The sequence below is a fragment of the Melitaea cinxia genome, chromosome 6 (assembly GCF_905220565.1).
Source record: "Melitaea cinxia chromosome 6, ilMelCinx1.1, whole genome shotgun sequence".
In the NCBI taxonomy this organism is placed as follows: domain Eukaryota; kingdom Metazoa; phylum Arthropoda; class Insecta; order Lepidoptera; family Nymphalidae; genus Melitaea; species Melitaea cinxia.
In genome coordinates, this window is record NC_059399.1 from 9,041,381 (window position 1) to 9,062,364 (window position 20,984).

The window sequence follows — 20,984 nt, forward strand, 5'->3', positions numbered from 1 at the left end:
AAAGAAATAACGGTAAAACATATATCACATATTATGTCCATGAAAAGGAAATTGCGGACTCTCTGCCTGCTCAGATTCCGTCTTTCATTAGTGGCCCCATTCTGCAAGTGGCATTGGATTGATTAATTAAGGCCATCTTATCAACAGAGCTGCAACAATCTGAATATAAGTGTTACAAGTGAAACTTAAAAACCTTTAGCTAAATGGTTAGTATGTATGGATGACTCAACAAATTCATTACTTAATACCTCAATTGAAAGAGGAGACAATAATTTTTTCATAGTCGATGAAATATTGGAAAAATAACATTGTATTATATAATCCTATCAGATTAAATTTGAGTCATTGAAGTCGTAAATTACTATTAAAATGGTGCGAAAGAAAGAAATGTTTTGTTTTTCGTAAATGGAGCATTCCCGATCGATTAACCGCCTTCTTTACGCAGCCGATTTCACGCTGAAAAAAAGTTGAATCGAAATATTGCATAATTCTCCTGTTTTTATAACGAGGCGAAATTTTTTATTTTATTTAAAATATGATTTCTATGATCTAGGGGAGTGAGAATAGGTAATCATATCATTGTGGATCATTGGATCATTGGACTTACCACACTACCGAAGAGACTTGACTAACTTATCTCGACAATGTATTTTAAAACACTCATTACACCGAAGGAACAGGTAAGACGCAGCAAACTGTCATCCAATACTTGTACAGGGATGAAATAATAATTAAAGCGTGACGTCGAGAGACTCGACTGCGGCGCGCACAATGGCGCGCGGGCGGCGCCGCGCCGGTAGGGTCACCACAATTCGTTTTTGAAATAGACACTAGTCGCAAAACTTTGTGTACATTTAAATACATAAATAAATATAAATGTCTTTTAACATACACACATGGTCGTCTAATTCAATGGTAAGAAAGTCAATGATTGTGTCATAAGTAACAGTCATTACACATAGAAATTTTACATATGTAAATATATACATACAAATGTTACACCCAGACTGAGGCGGGAATCGAATCCGCAACCCGCGGAACAGATAGTAGGGCCACAAACTACGCCAACGGGCTACTGTGATTTTCTAAATCTAAATCATATTTTTAATTATTTTAACAAAGTTTTTATTAAATATGAGAAAGAAAATTACTTAATTATTAAAAAAATTGCAACTTGGAACTTTGCATATGAATGTTCTCAAAGTATATGGGTAATTGATAGGGACTTAAAAATAAACAAAATAAAATCAAAATCACTGTCTAGTTCATCGGATCCTGGTTAACCTAGCGAGGGAGCATGTAGGTCGGAGCAAGCGCTTCAGTAAACTCGTCGCGGTCGAAAGGTCAGGTGTATGAGGGCGGGAAATGCCGACATGAGCCTTCCACCGAGACTGCCACACAAGGTGCCACGCTTTGACTTCCGTTTTATTAGGTCCCACGACCCGCTTTCTAGTTCGCTTCAGGCTACTCTCACGAGCCAGGAAGTCTTTTTATTCATAACAAGCTCGCTTCGTATAGAATTATGCGAATCGATGCTAACGAATGCACTTGGAATACTTTGATTAATGAAAAGTTTACGTGTCTAGCAATCGACGAAATTGCATAAAAATGATAATTGATTAACGATTCAAAAAACCTTACCTCATCATCATAACCAGCGAGAGTTCCTCTTGTAGAACGCTTTCCAAATACATCATATCCAGGTCAGATACGATTGCTCCATTAATCACCATTATTTCGTCGCCTTTGATTATACCTGACAAAAAATTGACTGCATAATATCTATTTTTAAAAGATGTTTGGGTTCCTAAACTTTAAAACAATCTTTATATCTCAAAAATCAATCTCAAACATACATTTTTTGATGTGAATTACTGTAATGAAGATGTCTTGTCATCATAGTAATTATAGAGTTATGAGATGGTGTCAGTATTGATGAAAACAACTTTTATACATATTTATCATTATACCGTCTTTGATTGATATTTTTTACAAATTAATTAAATCATATATAGTTTATCTGCAAATATACAAACGTCGTCGTTTCAATATTAAAAGTTTTATAATAAATAATCTATTGTGGAGACACATTCGATTTTGCAATTTAGAATGACACCCTATTAAATCATACCTTTGTAATTATTTAAAATTGAACATTGTCAGGAAGTACAAGAATAAACGCTTAATACTAAATAGCTCTTAATTAAAGAAATTAAGAATTAAGATCTTTATACTTGTAAGTCAGGTGAAATGTGAAAAAATATAAAAGATTGACGAATATCTACCGCCATTCTTAAAGTAATTAAACGAATTGCAATTAATTTTACTTTAATTAATTTCAATTTTTTTTTTTCGTTTAGTAAGAAAAAATGTTTCACTTTAACAAAAAATTGAAAAGAACATTTAATACAAATAATCTTTAAAATTTCTTCCAAAATTAAGTTTAAGTGGGTACTTTCGTACTGAAAATAATCTGTAGAATAACTTGTATCAATAACAATAAAAATAAGTCATCATTTGACTGTAATCAACTTTTTGTTAAGTATTCAAAATAATTAAGAAAGTTTGTATTTTTGTTGCACTACCCGCTTTCAGCCCGTGATATATTTATAATAAAAATCGGGATCGAGGCCTTAATATGTCCTACGAGACACGGTGTGGAGACCCACAAGGATAGCCACATATCCAAAGCGGACAGAAATATTTGTACAAATACATTTTTTTTTCTACAAATTATTGTTAATGATGCTTGTTTATTTTATTTCTTGTTTGGCATACAATAAAGTGTAAATAAAATAAATAAATAAATATCCATCCTGAGCGAGAATCGAACCCGCAAACCGTCGGTGGCGACTACTCGCACTACGCCAGAGCAGTTATTACACTACTCAACAGTATAAAAATTGTACCACTAGATTAGATGTCCTTTGATATGCTGTCAAATTTATACTCCAATGTGACAACAAGTGTACTTATATAAACTTTTACGTTATCTTAGCTCTAAGTCTCACTTTTTTTTTTGTTAAGTATTAGCTTAATAAAAAAAGTTGGTTTCTTGGAAAAATTCCATTCCAATAATTGTCGACTTCTGACCAAATTTATTAGAATAACTTTTACTCTAAAATATAATAATTTTTTATATTTTAATTGTTCATACTAAATATCAATCGACTTAAATTTCATGTGACTTGTTAAAGAGTTGTTGTTAAAGAGTCCTTCTGTGAGCATCGTTCGAAACGTCAGGCATTTAAAAACTTAATAAATCGCGATAAAATCCGAAAACGTAGTTTCATTGTAATGAGTAAAATTCGCGTAAGCATTAGAAAACGATACTTGTAAAAGCTAAAACTATATATATTACTTGTAATATAGCTTAAACCAAAATACATTTATATTCTCAATTCAACGGTTGTTTATTTGTTATTTCCTCCGAACATTTTACTGGGGTCACCGATTTTCATGATTGTTTTTTTAATTGAAAGCTGGTGCTTGACTTGTGGGCTATTGAATTTGATTGGGATCTGACGAGTAGTTTTAAAGTTACTCCTAATAATGCGTTTATAATTAATTGTTGATATCAATTTAAGTCATTTTATTGATTTTCATTATTAGCATAAAGAGGAAAATAGTTGTTCAGCAGCAGCGTATTAATTTTAATGAAAAGGTTGCAAAATATTTTTATATCTAGGTAAAATGCTTTTATGATTTAGTTTTAGATACTATCATCTTCAATTTATAACAAAATCTTTATAGTGCAGCAGATTAAGTTAAAAAATATAAAACATGCAAAACCAGACAAAAGATTGTTGTTGCCCTTTTTTCTGAAATCGGCAATGTACATGAATATTTCGAGAAGTATATGGAGGTATGTCGAGTGTATTCTCAAAGGATTATCGAGGGATGATAGCTGAAAGTAATTTTGACAAATTATCAGTGAGTCGAAATATAATCCCCATACGGAGACACGCACATGTATCTGTTTAATGTACAATAAAATCTAATTTTGTTCCAAATGAGTTTGTTCTATCGTTATTTTCCAGAATTTGTTCCTAATTAACAATACTATCCAATAGGATATTGCAATAGTGCTTGATTTATATTTCAAAATGAAAAGCTAAAATACAGCTAAAATATAACCAGTAAATTAAAAATCTAGCAATGTGGTTTATATCTTTAGTTCTTCCATGTCGTTTTTGGATTGGCTATGTAATAAAGCCAACAAGTTTTTAACTTAATTTCACTGGGTCAAAATGACTTTAATTTTTTTCTTGTAATAATTTATATATACAATGGCGTTGTGCTGGTGCTATACATATATATATGTATTAATTCCGAACAATGTCCTGATTACTATCTATGTCTACTGTTTGATTGCGGCAGTAAAGAACATAGCCATCCCCTCTCTTCCCGTGGGTGTCGTTAGAGGCGACTAAGGGATAACACAGTTCCACTGCCACCTTGGAATTTATAAAGCCGACCGATGGCGGGATAACAATCCAACTGCTGGCTTTGAAATACACAGACCAGAGACGGGCAGCAGTATATTCTGTGCGACAAAGCCAGCCCTGCGGTCACCAACCCGCCTGCCCAGCGTGGTGACTATGGGCAAAACACATGAGTTGAACTTATGAAGGCCTATGTCCAGCAGTGGACTGCGATAGGCCGAAGTGATGATGAATGTCCTGATTTTTGTTTGTATTTTATTTATATCTAAATTTTCTCTTAATCTTATTCGCTGATTGATTATGTAAATAAAAAAAAAATATAAAAAAAATAAAATAAAAAATAAAATAAAATGTATTATTGAATTTACTTTTTAACCAACCTCAAAAATGGAGGAGGTTATCAATCTAGCTGTAATTTTTTAATATATATCATTGTAACATTTTACTGTCAATGTAAATTAAAGTCGGTTTTTCTCATTTGTGACGTCTTTCGTTCGACGGTTCTCTTTCGTTTGAAATACAAATATATATTATATATTTATTACAAGGTAAATATGAATACTTTCATATTGTTAGCATACTTAAATAAATACAATAGAGAAATGAATAGAGAAGGTAATGTTACCGTTCTGCATGGCGACGCTCTTGTCCTCGACGCGGCTGACGTAGCAGCACAGCTCGTCCTGGCGCTCGGCGTTCTCGATGAGCTCGGCCTCGACGCTGAAGCCCCACATCTGCTCCAGCGTCGTCCGCTGCAGCTCCACCTGGTACAGGATCTTCGCACACACTTCTACCACTTCGTGTGTGTGCAGCTGTGTGAGTAATTCATTTCATTTTTATTGAGGTAGGGCATACAAGAAAATAATCTGCTCAAATTTGGAGCAACCTGACTGGGGAAGTACCTTAACCTTACAGAATATCACAGCTAAATAATACTGCTTTCACGCAATGTTGTATTATTGTGGTGATTAAAGTAGCCACAGCTTCTGGGGAGATTCGGGGGTAGGGTCAGCAACGCATTTTCAATGATTCTGGTGTTGTACGCGTCTATAAGGTGGGATAATCGTTTACCATCAGGTAATTGTATAAAAATCTTTCAATAATGGGGCTTACCAATCGAAATGAACGGTTAGTCAGTTTTATTTCTGCAATTATGGGATATATAATTTGGATGATTTGGCGTAAGCCCTTACTCTTTTGGAACTATTTTTTATTGGAAGGAAGACGTAAATTGAAATTTATTTAACATTTTTACTACAACTGTGTAGGGCTTGATTTGAACAAGTTCACCGATTTAATGATCAAACTCCACTAGGCATCTCGATCAGTACAAAATTAATTTAAGTTTCAATTTAATTAAAAACGTACTGTTAATTATTTTGGTTTAATTAGATATTGCATACAAAATGCATTTTATTAAAATTTAAGGTCTTGAATAATAGAATGTAGGTAAAGTTAGTCTTTTACAGTATAAATTGATGTCCTTCAAAATTTTGTTTTAAAGAAATGTTATGTTTATTGATACTTCTTTTACGTATGTATCCTTGTAAATGAAACAAATATTAAAATGTTCTGTTTGTATAAACAGATATCAAACAGAACAATAAACAAATATCAATCTGTCTGGCTCCAAATAAATTTACATAAATCTACTTATTTACTTAGTGAAACTTTCTATATATTTACAACAATTGAATAAAGTATTTTTGAAAAAGTAATCTTTCAATTCAAATAAGTTATTATTTATTATTGTTATTGCTATAGAGTATAAGTTTATCATTTTGATTAAAACTCATTAAAGAAAATTGTATTTATATAACAGTATACAAAAATTATATTAATTACGATACGACAGTAACGATTCAGTCTGTAACATCCCACTATTGGGCATAGGCCTTTTTCTCAACATAGGAGAAAGATTGAAGCTTAATCTACCACGCTGCTCCACTGCAGATTGGCGGATATGTTCCCTACTATGAGTAGCGATCGCTATCAGATCTCATGATAGCAGCCGGGACCGATGGCTTAACGTACTCTTCGAGGCACGGAACTGTACAATAGGTAAGTTCCTATTATTCTCAACTGACCCCTATATTGTTCCGAGAGCTATATATAATTCATGCTCGACATTAAGAACGAATGGTGCGCGTCTCACGTAAGTCTCGATGAGATCGCTCCTGTGGGGCACGAAGTAGTTGTGGTCTTCCATGTCGCGTCGTTTCTTGACCCTAACGAAGTGCTCGAGCGGGTTGAGCGAGCGCCGCGCGCACGCGGCGGCGAGGAACTCCTCGACCGACATCCCGTCCCGCACGCCCACCGTCGCGGTCGTGCCTTCGGGCAACGAGACCCTTACCGCGGCTTCGCCTTCTTCACGCGACATCTGTTGTACAATGGAACCATCACAAAGGAGCGCCCACATAAAAGTCTCTGTCCATATTTAAAGAAAGTATAAAAGAAAAACAAAAACTTTGGTTTAATAGACAAAAGAACTTCTGACTGGAATATATGTATAACGTTCCTAGAATATAGTGGTCGGTTGTATTCTACGTTGGCGTAGAGCTCATTCAAGCTGTAAAGACGTCTCAATGGCCAGGCTTTAACGACGTTGTTTAATTATTATTTTCTTTGTTTTTATTGTTAGCTTTCGTAAGTTTACTTTATTAGATTACAAATGAGAAAAAAATATTTTATTTTAATACTACTACGAACATTTGCCACATGTCACCTTGGTGGCGTAAAAACCACGGTAAAGCTTAATTCAGATACCAAGGTAACCGTGTTTGTTCTTAGGCAATTTATTTTAAGTAATTTGTTCTCGTAACAAGGGAGAAATGTCTAACGACAGGCAGTCGGCGGATGTTGGTAACTAAGTAATCGTCGCTTTTCGTGACGGCGTATATTAAAAGTTCCTCTGATATTCAGGACACTAACTGAATATTTAGGAGCGAAATATTTTTTAGTTTCGCTTGGAGAAACTTTTATTCGTTTTAGATAAGTAAACGTTACGTTATTACATATGTAGCGACATAGTATAAAATAAAGTCCCTTCCCGCTGTTTCTATGCTTAAAACTACGCAACAAATTTTGATGCGGTTTTTTATAGATAGAGTAATTTCAGAGTAAGTTTTATATGTATAATACATGCATAATATAGTAGAGTGTAACTGATAGTTTTAGAGGTTTCTAATGTTATATGTTTCCAATGTGGTAAATAAACACATTTTTTTGCGTATATATTATATTTTATTTTATATTTCGTATCAGCATTGCACCCATGCAGCATGGCGGGTTTCAGATTGAAATACGATCGATAAAAAATCATCAAATATTCACTTTTAAGTACATTCATAAATGGAATATTAAAATATTTGTCGATACTGGGCAGTAGCGAGCAGTGCTCCATCTAATTGGGTACGACGGCCTCGACGTCGCATTTGCCTTTGTAATTTAATTTTTTACCATAACGAATACTTTCGTATTTTTATACCAGACCTTCGGTAATGAAATAAATACAATTTTTAAAAATTAATTTTTAGCTACAAAATATACTACTGACCTGCATCGAACGTCGGCTGGAACCAGAATTGGATCGCGACAGGTTCGGAGCTCTGCGCTTGGTGGCGCCGCGGCCGGCGAGCAAGTTGTTGAGCAGCGAGGGTGAGCGCGCGCAGATGAACGCGTGGAACGACGACACCGTGAACACGCCCAGCTTGTTGAGCGTGCTCTTGGTGCCGCGCGACACGTGCGTCAGCAGCGACTGGAACGGCACGCGCGCTTAGCTACGAGTACGCGACTACGATGCTTCTACGACACGCTACGACACGCTACGTAACGCACGTACGCCAACGCTACGTACTCTTTTACTACTTCTTATCATTGAAGTGAAGTCATTTTACAACTCAAATATTCAAATAAAACTTTATGATCTGAGACTACTTAAAAAATAACGGTTTTATTTTTAATAAAATAAAATTTAAATATTTTTTTAAGTAGCAACAACTCCTATTTATACATTTTGGAAATTATAAATATTTAATTAGAACACAAATTATTTATTTGATGTAAAATACTCAGTAATTATTCAATAAAGTAATATCGGATTGGTGTGGAGAAGTAAAAAATACTTTTGCCAAAAAGAAATTACTTTAAATTCTATTAATTTTAATAAAAATCACTTTTAATTTAAATATTGGATGATGATATAATTAACAGATATAATATTTAACTTGTTGTCAAAATTTTCATTAAAGCCACAATTATATACCCACCTATTTATTTATATACTTTATTGCACTCAAAAAATAGATATAAAACATAAAATAATAGTAAGGTTTATGGCAAAGGTGGACTTATCTCTGAAAGAGATTTCTTCCAGTCAACCCATGGGTCATGAGTAAGTGTTTCATATAGCGAGGCAAACAGTGCAAGAAGTATTCATTAATAAGAAAATAAAATATATAATATATATATAAAAAAAAAAAACATCACTACTTCATAATTTATTATAACATTAATACATTTAGTACTTGGAAACCGGACAAATTAAATACTATTTATACTTGTTTAAGCGATGTTAATAAAACAAAATCAGTGACTCGCAAAAAACATTCAATACGTCAGTTTGATGCGTCAATATAATTCAGTCGAGTATTATATTCGAACCAGGTCGACGTATTTCCAATATTGTAGGCATTTTCATTTCAATCATTGAAAGGCAATTTATAGAGGCGTGACATGGGTCGACGTAACAGATATGATCCACCACCCGGTCAACGGATCTGTCAATTTGGGCAACGAAGCTAACAAATATCACTTTTCTGTCGACTCGATGAAATCATTTCATAACATTTTTATTGCTCGTACGGTACAGGTTTTATATTCTTTCTCGTATAATAACTAATCTCTCATTTTGGAAGACTTATTTGAAACTTTAAAGGTCAATGATGTTGGATTATTGAAACCGTTTATTTATAGACTAGCAAAAGCTTCAATAAGAAGTTCTAAGTGTTAAAAACACTTGAAAAGTTTTGTCGACATAATAACTAGATAATTAATTTAAAATGATTATATTGTTATTTACCCTAATTTTCCATATCTATACTATTTAGATAAAATATTCTATAAATCTAAAGTTGTGCATGTAAGTTTTCGTTACCTTGGGATTAGGTAACTCGCCGCTCTGTAAGCTAGCCATGTAGCATCGAAGTCGGAATTGTTCGCAGTGTAATCTTTCTAGATTTTCTTCCCATTGCAACATTTGTACAGCCAACTGTGCTCTTGTTTCCGGATCTGATACTACAGATTGTTGAAGATCTGCCATGTGTTTCAGCTTGTGATCCTGTTTAAAATATTTATGATAATTTATTAAATTTAAGTAACATATATAATATAATAATTTGATTTATTGATAGTTGAATGGCTTTTAGTTGTGTCATTGAAAACACGCTTTGCGCGTCATATTGGATGGGGATGACAATATAATAATTATGATAATTATAGAGATTATGATAATTATAGATATTAAGAGAAGTATTTTTTTTTTAATGACCGAAAGCAGTGACGGTTCTATCACTTATTCAGACTGATTGTCAGTTATACTTAATATTTTTTTATTTTATCGCGATATATAATACTACACGTTTAAACAATATAGTATAGCTACTCGCTCAAGTTAATACGGATATTGTTAAAAAAGGTCTGATTTTCAATCAAACGCATAAAATGTTAGCGCTGAGTGAAAAAAATAGTCATTCGGAAGGGATTTATTTAAAAGGGTTTCCTTAAAAGGGTATTTGGACTAACGCTTATTTTACACAATTTAACGTTCATTTAAAAGTCATAAGTGCTAGATTGATACGAACATCAACATATTCATGCAGCCTTATTATTTATTTATCGTTTATTCGTCAGATATAGTTTTATGTGTATGATAAGGATTACGTTACCCGATACGAGAACCCGTTTGTGTGATAAAATATTCACACTATTTTTAGAATTACATAACAGAATTATTGTAAGGTCAACATACCTATACTAACAAATGTCATACATCAACAGCGGTTAAAGATAGCTCAGTATGACACAATTTGACGGCAGGCGCGGCCCTCAAACTGTACTAGGGCACGAGGTATGTCATGAATATTAATGAGCGAGCACCACCTGCCTGCTATCACTAGACCACGATAAACTTCAACATATATCTTACCCGACGCGTGTCGGTGTAAATCACGCATCAGTCAAAATTAGAAGTGTAATCATGCTATTCAAAGTTTGTGTAATTATAATAGCTAGAATTTACCGGAACTGATAATTTGATACGACTGTAATCAAATGGGAGGAAACGAAGAGCATCGATCGCACTGAATTGCAATTATGCAGTGTAAACGTCAGGTATTAGGGTCACATGGTTATTACTATTCGCTATTACTAGCAAGCTAGTGCCTATTGGTCCGTACACAAATAAATATACTCAATTAACATATCAAATTCTGTGCGGGATTTAATGAATCCATGGAAAATATAGTCATAATTTGTAGCAGAAATTGATAAAGCAAACTGCAATCAACCGTAACATAATATCCTGGGTTCGTAACATAATATCGGGAATTTCGATCCCCTTTTCCTTCATTTTAAGGGATGTTTGTTCGCTGTAGTCGTGTCTGCATACAACTCTACATCTGTCGTTATTTAAATACAGCGCATACAGTACGAGCTCAAGGAATTAAAGCATTTATCTGCTTGTGGTGAACATGTAATGATCAGAGACTGCGGCAAAGGCTTTGATGCGTGTTGCGGTTACACGATGAGGGCCAGAAATTGGCTCAATTCGTACGAGAAATGTCGTCGACCGCACGCCACTAACACAGATTACAAGTATGTATAAACTGTCGTCTTGTATAATACGTTTTTAATTTTATATTTTTTACAAAAAATCGTTAATAATAAATGGAACCTGCTATTATTGTTTCATAAATAAAAAAATATGTAACGTTTCATATAATTAAGCTTTCGTCAATATAAATGACAGATCAGATAACTGTGTCAAATAATAAAAAATATACCACACAACATGTTTTGGAAAATAAATAATTAAAGGTTATTTTATTTTATTCAATTAAAAATTACAGTCTCTAATTGTTCTAAAGTAGTATACTTACGGATTCTATTGCTTTCTCTAGACGGTATATTTCTTCTTGCAGTAAGTGAAGCGTTCCCGTTTTTCCACGATGTCGAGCGAACGCCGCCGCGCATGCACTGTGTATGCTATTCACCCAGTTTTCGAGCTCAATCTACGGAATACAATTATTTTTATCACAGTTGATTGTGCAATTATAATACATAACTTTTGAAGAAAAAGAGCTTACCTGGCACGGCGCTTGAAACAGATATGCATCACCAAAAGCTGTACTTAAGCAGAATATGTGATCACGTTTAGGATGTTCAGGTATCGGTTGCATGATGGCTCCATCGACTATAATGAGGTGTTTTGGTGCAGCTTCTACTGAACGGCCCTCACGAGAGTCACAGGGGTAGAAAAGCAGTGTTGTTCCCTTTAGGCACACCCAATAACCTTTCCATCCTCGCTTGCGAGCTAGCTCAATCTGGTGTTTCTTGCGTAGCAACCACTTTTTCACACTAAGAAAACTATAAAAAAATGTGTGTTAACGAAAAAAATGTTATTATTAAAATACAAGTATATCATACGTATTAATTTCGACTCTCAATCAATCGAACTTCAACATTTTGTTCATCATACACGTATTTTGTACATGTTTGTGTGTATATTCTGAATTTTCAATATCGAAACTATTAATTCACGTTGAAGCAATTTAAAGTACTTCGGTACGTTATATGAATTAAATACACGTTATATTTATATCTTTAAATGCCTGTTTCACTAGTTGTGGATAACGCTGTTTGACGGATGACGGTGTCTAACAGATAAAAGTTTATGATATATATAACATATTCTTGTTATATTTTGCCATTGATATCCATTGTACTTATGACTCATTTCTATTTGCAAATGTGAATCTGGAAATGGCCTCTTTCACTTTCTCTGTTAATCGTAACTTATGTGTAGGATAAAATTCATCCGCAACCAGTGAAACAGGCCTTAATCATTTAAGGCCTGTTTCACCGATAGCAATCAGTCGATAACTTCAGGATGACTACACCGTTTTGTAGAATTAAAAACACGAACAGGAAATTGAGCGGAAATAATAATAGGGCGGTATGAAGTTTACCAAATCAGAGTATTTTAATAATCATTAAAAAAAATGTGTTTGTAGTCCATTATTATTGACGCTTATTTTAAATTAACATATTATGATTTATTCTAATAATATATACTTTATTGCTTACGCGTAAATGATGTGCTGATTATTAAATAAACTTACAAAATTATTTGCATTAATATTTTCACTAAATACATTATTTTTATCGTTTTCAAAATAAAATTATAAAAATAAAACAGAGATTTTTAAATTTGTTTCCATATATTTAGGAAAATATGGCGATGTAAAGATAGAATTATTAAAAATGATTATGAGTAATCTGACATTTTGCCACTAAGATAACAATTATAAAGATGTAAAACTATCATTAAAAAATTAATGATAAAATGGTGTAGTAGTAATTAATTTAATAAAAACTTAATTTCATTATTTATAGCTATATATTTCAAATGAATACGAATCCATATAGTCTTATACTTCAAATTAAATTGTAGATTAAAAGTATCTTTTTAGATGCCTTCAAGTCAAGATAATAAGTTATAAAAGGAACTCATCGAAGGTGAGACATCCTGCCGTCTTACTTTTCCCCGACGTTTTTACAGCGTCATTGAATGGGTCACGGCTAAGATTTCCCTCCGGTCATTTGGGATTCATGGAACAGGAATTGTTGCCTTAAGGAATATAAAAGACGCTGTAGGCTCTAGGAAACTCGTCAACTTTCCACGACATCGTTTTCTTTGTTTTTTTTTTCCCAGTAATAAAAGAGGATAGGAACCCTTTTGCAATAATTTTAAACACTACAACGTACAGGTCCTTTTAGCGAAGTATCATTTTTATTTGTGTAGTAAAAATATGAAGAAAAAAGAAATAATTTTCGATATGGACGTGTTTCCCGATTGTGCAAGCAAAGGTATTATTTAAGTACAGAATATGGTTAAATAGCTGATATATATATATAAAAAAAATATATTACCCAGCCTTCCTGACAGCACCGGTACAATTGAAGGATGCGGCAGCGGCGCCTGTCTGTTTGCCCTTATACGGTGAGTTCATTGCGCTCTCACCGGGTTCCTCTTCATCAGACACAGCTGTGGTCAGCGACATGCGGTCATCGTCCGATATCTGCGTAGTTAAATTTATGAGAGTAAAGTATGCAATAAGCATATATTTAGTGAGTAATATTTCGTCTTCAGTTATATAGCTTGTACCTACCTGTAGGTTGTATTAAAATTACAACAAAGAAAGTTGCTTATACTTTGTCTATATTTTTTGTATAGGACAAGAATGGAAATATATAAATAATATGAGACACGTATTAAACCTAAAATTATTTGGGCTTAAAATTTCGTACATAAAAAATTTCAAATCCTATTAAAAATATAAAATTATTTTTCTTTTAAACTCTTAGTTAACTTTACACTACAGTAAGCTGCTTAAGTTACGACATTTTTACCGTCCTTCAATTACGTCTGTAGAAATGCATAATATATTCGATAAAACGTTACGGGCTGGCAAAACGAGGATTTGCTTCACGCTTTCGTGATTTCATTTAATTTTCTTTAAATGTTTTTACCATTTTGATGGAGTAGGTAAATAAATACTTAAAAGCTAAACTAAAGTACAAATCAGTTTAGATAAGAGAATACTTTAAATTTTAACGAGAATTACACTTACGAAATAATTACTTAATGTCATACATAATTTGATGATTCTTATTTATATTATGAATGTGTCTTTAACTGTCTCACACAACCTTTTTTCTTAGGCTACGAATTCAGCTACAAAATACGCCTATTGTAATTCCATTATGAAAACATCTAATTGTGGATACAATACAAATTTCTATTGATGTCAAATAAATTCGAGTAAATAAGCTGAAAAATGTATTGGAAAATAGTGTTTGCTTCAGTGTTAAAACAATGTTCATAGAATCGCTATGAATACACACTCAAAACATTTTTTTAATGTTAAAAAAATACTAAGAAGAAAAAACATACGTTTATATATTCTTGCTATATTTTACAGTATAACGCAATTTACCGGCTCTCGCGCCCTCATTTCCAGCACTGAAAATTGTTCCCTCTCTTGCCGTCTGTAGCTAGATAGGTATTTGTACAATATATAACTTTAGTTAATATATGTTTGTCATTAATGATATAAAATACAATTGGAATAGCGATTAAATTAACTGTAAAATTCTATAACCTGATTATATCAGTAATAACTACGTAACAACTATTTTGATTTATTTAATGTTCACAATATATAGTGTAATTTCCTTATTTATTGGCTGTAATGACACAATAAATTTAAAACCAGCAACATAAACATATACATATACACTTCGACTAGCCCGTTGGCGCAGTTTGTAGTGGCCCTGCTTTCTGTGCCGCAGGTTGCGGGTTCGATTCCCGCCTGAGTCTGGGTGTAATATTTGTATTTATATATTTATATATGTATTATTTCTATGTATATTTATCAAAAAAAAATATAGTTATAGCAGTTGACTGTTACCTGTAACACAAGCATTAGGTTACTTACCATAGGAACAGACGACCGTGTGTGTACGTTATATGATATTTATTTATTATACTTTTAGACACTTTTTAAACAAATTCAATTGAAAACTCATTCGTAAAAAAAAATACAAAATAAGTACCACAAAAATTTATATAAATACGAATATAAGAATTCGAGCGGCGAGTTTCGTTCGAGACAGACGTGCATACAAATTTCTTAAGAAATGTCTGTATCATTGGTATTCAACTGTAAACCGTATTAAGCAGCTGTTTAAGCAAAAATTGTCTTATCACACCTTAGTGATTTACGGCAAATTGTATCGCAAAATGATTTATTTACTAGCCTACCGTCACCGACGCATCAAACTCTTCACCAAGCTTACGTTGTGCACTGTTTCACGGATCTACTACGCTCACCGGATGGAAGTTAGTTTGAAGAATCTCAACCCAATCTAACAAAATTATCTACAGTAAACATTAGCGATCTAGGTAGGTCTCAAATAACAAAACGTAACAAACGCAAACAGCCTGATGATGACAGCGACAATAAAGCGGAATAATAATATTTCTAAATCAAAAAAAAAAACAAATGACAGAGATGATGGCTTTTTCAACATTCACTACCAACTTGCCGATGGAAAGTATTAAAAAAATTAATAAGCTACCTCAGGATATTTGTTCTACAAAGAATATGGTATGTAAAATTGGAACTATTTTAGTTATTATTTTAGAACAAAACTGCCTAAAACTTTAATTCGAGACCCTAAAGGGAACCTCAAGAAATACTAAAAAGAAAATGGAAGTTATAAAATCTGAAGTCATCTACTTAAAAAAACACATTATATGAATCCACTATAGTACCAGCAACACACAAAGAATTACTTGATGAAATACATAATCAAAGTGCAAGAGCAAAGAACGTTATTATAGTAGGAATCCCGGAGTAAATGTCAAGAGTAAATAGTTAGAGATAGTTCAGAGGATGAAGATATCTGTTGTCTTCGGAGATTTTGATGTGGATCTGTTAAATTCTGAATATTCCAAGAGTAAGTATAAAAATATGTATAAAGTGAATAGCTATAGATTTTTAAATAAAACCGATTATAAACACTGTACGCGTGAGACAGAATAAACCAAAAATCTAAGATAGTTTAGACCATGTGTGCTTCAACCTCAAAGATAATTGCTTTCATTGGGCTATTGTTGACTCAGCCATGTCTAACAACACATATATTATGAGACACAGAACTACTAACTTCCTACCATAAGGAAAATTTTCTACACAGTTTTGGATTATGATAAATTCTACAAACACTTTCAAAATGAACAACAGACCCAAAATGACATTTCTTACGAGATAATAATACAAAAGATACTATCATCTAACTATATAGGACATAGTCAAATATAAAAAAACAAATTAAACTCGCCCAGACAAGACTGGATAAATAAGGAAATTAAAAAAGGCTTAGCAAATAGAAACAAACTATGGCAAGAATATAAAAAAGATACTGCAAATAAAGAAGATATAAAATGAATTTAAAAAATAGAAAAATAATATGATAGAATTAATTCAGACCAAAAATAATACCTTCTACCACAAAAGTTTTGTTGCTATAGCAAAGAAACTTCGTAAAATGTGGAAATTGAAAAATGACTTATACAAAAATATAATAAAGGATATCACAGGCCCGGAGAAAGTAATCACTGAAAGTAGGGAAATAATAGACGGAAAAGAAATTTGTGAAGAGTTCAACACCTAGGTATTTTTCAACAGGATGTACGATCTTAGCAAATGAAATCGCACAAGAGTATCACATTTTTCGTGTACCAACACTAACATCAAGTTCAACTTAGAGCTATGAATAGTATAAAATGTTTGAGGAAATATTTTATTCTCGTTTGGAAACATTCTTAAATTCAATAAAATTCTTTTATAAAAATCAGTATTTCTTCCGGCGAAAATCTAACACGTTATTAGCGACCGCCTAACAAGTAGCTCATGGTGTGTTTATTGATAGTAAAAAGGCATTCGATACTGTAAGTCACTATTTACTGTCAAAAAAACTAAAGTTTTCCAATCAAAAATCGGTAAAAATCGAAGTAGGGCTAAATTGATTTCCCGCGGAGTCCCACAAGGATCGATCTAGGTTCACTCTTATTATCTGTACAAATAAATAAAATCGGAGTGTCTGTTTGAATATTAAAATAACCGCTTTATACTAAATTCATATGGATGTGTGATGTATGCACGGCACATATACCTAAATAATATTTTTTAATATTTTTTATCTGTCTGTATGTCTGTTTGTTCCGGCTAATCTCTGAAACGGCAGGACCGATTTTAACTGGACTTTCACTGGCATATAGCTGATGAATAAATAAAATAAAATAAATAATAAGGAGTAACTTAGGCTACTTTTATTTCAGAAATTTTATTTATTTTGTAACTGCGAACTGAACAACAATTTTTTTTTAATTCCACGCGGATGAATTCGCAGTCTTAGTTACGGCATAGCTAGTTAGTCTATATAAATGATATTTATCAGATCGACTTATAAGCGATACGAGTATCTTATATTACGGCTACTCTGTGGACGCTATTTTACCGCAAGCTCAATGTGATTTAAGTAGGTTGGATGATGAACACAATCTGTTGACGCTTAATACTAAATCAAGTGATCCATGTTTTAGTAACATTATATTTGGTTTGTGACCTTTTTTGAATTAAATCTTCTTTACGCACGCTTCACTTTGGGAGTAAGTTGGTGAATGCGTGACGAGAGCGTTACGAAAAGTGTGATCGGGCGAGGCGAACGGAGCAAGAGAGATCTGCGAGCACACATTTTCTTTCTCTCTTTATCTCTAAGCCAGTTACGTTTCGTATACCTAAGACAAGGTGCAGGCCTATTGTGTAGGCCTATTGCTCAAAAAGTTTTACTTCAGTCGTGTCATCAAAAGGATACCGGGTTTTTTTTATATAAATAGGTCGGTAAACAAGCGTACGGGTTACTTGCTGGTAAGCGATTACCGTAGTTTATAGACAGGAACACAACACTGCTTGACAGCAGTGAGTTGTGATCTTCTGTAAGGTCGAGGTTACTACCCAAGTCGGGCTGTTCCATATATTAAGCTGGAAATTTCCTGCTGTGCCCTACCTCAGTTTAACTACCGGCATTTTTTGATAGCTCAAGTCGCATTTTACCCTAATTATTATTGTAATTGTGTTATTATGTTTTTCAGTGAGTGAATTGTAATTCTGATAAGAAATGAAGTTCTTCAACCTCGAAGCACTGCAATCTTTTTTTAAGATAAGCTAAGTGGGGTTTTGACGGAAATAAGGTTCAAGAAAAATAAAACAAGCCAATCTTGAAATTATTAAGTGTATCTAAAAAGTGTTCACTATTTTAACAAACGGAAATATGTGAAAATTGAAGAGCAAAAAATATTTTATATAAAAAATTACAGGACAAGGTTTAAAATGCATTTTAAGAAAGGTTCTTTTTATAAAGCGCATGCGGGTCTCGCCACCGTGCACTTCGCTCGATGGCTCTTGACGTCGCTGCCGACTTTTGAAAACAATGAGAAATATATTTCATTTTAAAAGCAAACAAAGTTGACCACAATAATGGATAATTGAAACGTGCTTTTTTTAACCGACTTCCAAAAAAGGAGGAGGTTCTCAATTCGACTGTATTTTTTTTATGTATGTTACATCAGAACTTTTGACTGGGTGGAGCGATTTCGACAAATTTTCTTTTAATTAAAAGGTGGTGTGTGCCAATTGGTCCCATTTAAATTTATTTGAGATCTAAAAACTACTTTTCGAGCTATATCTAATAATGCGGTTTTACTTGACGCTTTTTTCGTCGACCTACGTTGTATTTTACCACATAACTTTCTACTGGATATACCGATTTTGATAATTCTTTTTTTGTTGGAAAGAGTATATCACTGGTTTGGTACCATGATAAGAAAACCAGGATCTGATGATGGAATCCCAGAGAAATCGAGGGAACTTCTTGAAAATCCGCAATAACTTTTTACTGGGTGTACCGATTTTAATAATTTGTAATTTAATCGAAAGTTGGTGTTTGTCATGTGGTCACATATAAATTTTATTGAGATCTGATAACTAATTTTTGAGTAATCTTTGATAACGCGCAGTTACTTGACTATTTTTTTGTCGATCTACGTTGTATTACTCGTCGATGTAATTGAAGTCGGTTTTTTTTTCGTTTGCGAGCAAACACAATTATTAAAAATAATAGTAATAATAAAAAACTCACACTGAAGGCCTCAATTCAAGTCAGTTTAAATATAAATCGAATTATATAAAATAAAAAATACGAGATACTTCTGTTTCTTCACTAAAATCTTACTATTCGAATTTGTTTTAAATAATATACTGTAATATATGGCACTTACTATCTTTGTGCGTAATAACTCACTCAGTTTCAACCACGGTACAAATATACTTTAACAGTAAATTTATCAGCCACTTTCCTCATTAAACGGGTTTTTTTTTAGTTAAAAAATAACTCTTTAAATACGAGTAAGACCAGTCAATCCAAACTTTTATAAACTAGATTAAACAAACCAACAGAACCTGATTTTTTATTGTACAGATATAAATAATAGATAATGTTTTTAATTGAAAAAAAAAAGAAAAAATATTAAAATAGAAAATGTTTAAATATTTTATCAATCCTAACAGCGAGTAAAGCCATTATTATTATGTATGTGTACAACCAAGGAAGTAATTGTTTGAAAGAACTAATATATTATAAACCTAATATTAATTTGCTCTCTCATAGAAAATCGTTGTTTCATTAGAGCTATTTTAATAAAGAAAGGAGACTACTCAAAAGAGAACAACGCAGGCAGTTGATAAAATTGTCTACTAAATGCGTATTATTAGGGATAACCCCAAAAGTACTTATCATATCTCGATTAATTTTAAAGAGGACCACACGTCAAGCACCAGCTTTCGAATGAAAAAAGAATTATCAAAATCGGTGTACCCAGTAGTAAACTATGAAGTAATACAACAAAAAAGTACAATTCAGATGAGAACCAACCTTATTTAAAGTCGGTTAAAAAGTCGATATTTGTTCACAACTGAATATTAATTTTATCGCATGCAAAACTTGTAATAAAGCACTCGGTATTAAATTAAACCTAAGAAATGAATATTCCATTTTCTTGAAGCCTCGCAATAACAATTTTATTTTTGTAGAAACATTGAAAACAAATCACAGGAAATTAAACTTACATTACAGGTAACTTAACAGCTCTTCTAATATACGAGATATTAAAATAAGCGATAACAAAACATTAATATTTACTAAAAATAGAACGCGAAGTTTTTGTGTTAAAATAGTAACATAAAACTGGATCATAAATTATTCTACAACTTTATAATGAAATACCAATTTGTAGTCTAGTTGAAAGCAGAATTCATAGTTGTGCAACTAACTTTCCCATTGCTAAATCGTTTGTGTGCAATTAAGTAGCTACGAGTATGCATGGTTAAATATGAGTTTGCGGCAACTTATAAGTATCATTTTATTTCCGAACGATTTTCCTCGCTTAAAACTTTAAATTGGGGTGCAAACGGCACCTACTACGCTGAATAGTATAAAGGTTTTTTCACTTCAGGGTTATGATAACCATAAAAGGTGTTTAATATAAGTTTATATGTTGCAGATTGAGACGTAAAAGTTGAACCGTTAAACTTATTAACTCATCACTCAACTCAACAGCATCAACATAAGAAAAGT

At 32.7% G+C, this 20,984-nt stretch overlaps 1 protein-coding gene across 1 annotated transcript in view; it reads right to left on the bottom strand.

The window, feature by feature from the left end:
• LOC123654562 overlaps positions 1-20,984 on the bottom strand; it is a 104,920-nt gene that overhangs the window by 18,328 nt on the left and 65,608 nt on the right. Inside the window, 8 exon segments of the mRNA XM_045590462.1 lie at positions 1,642-1,756; positions 5,071-5,257; positions 6,601-6,825; positions 8,002-8,202; positions 9,601-9,785; positions 11,581-11,734; positions 11,810-12,089; positions 13,656-13,804. Of these exon segments, the coding sequence (XP_045446418.1) occupies positions 1,642-1,756; positions 5,071-5,257; positions 6,601-6,825; positions 8,002-8,202; positions 9,601-9,785; positions 11,581-11,734; positions 11,810-12,089; positions 13,656-13,804 (1,496 nt within the window).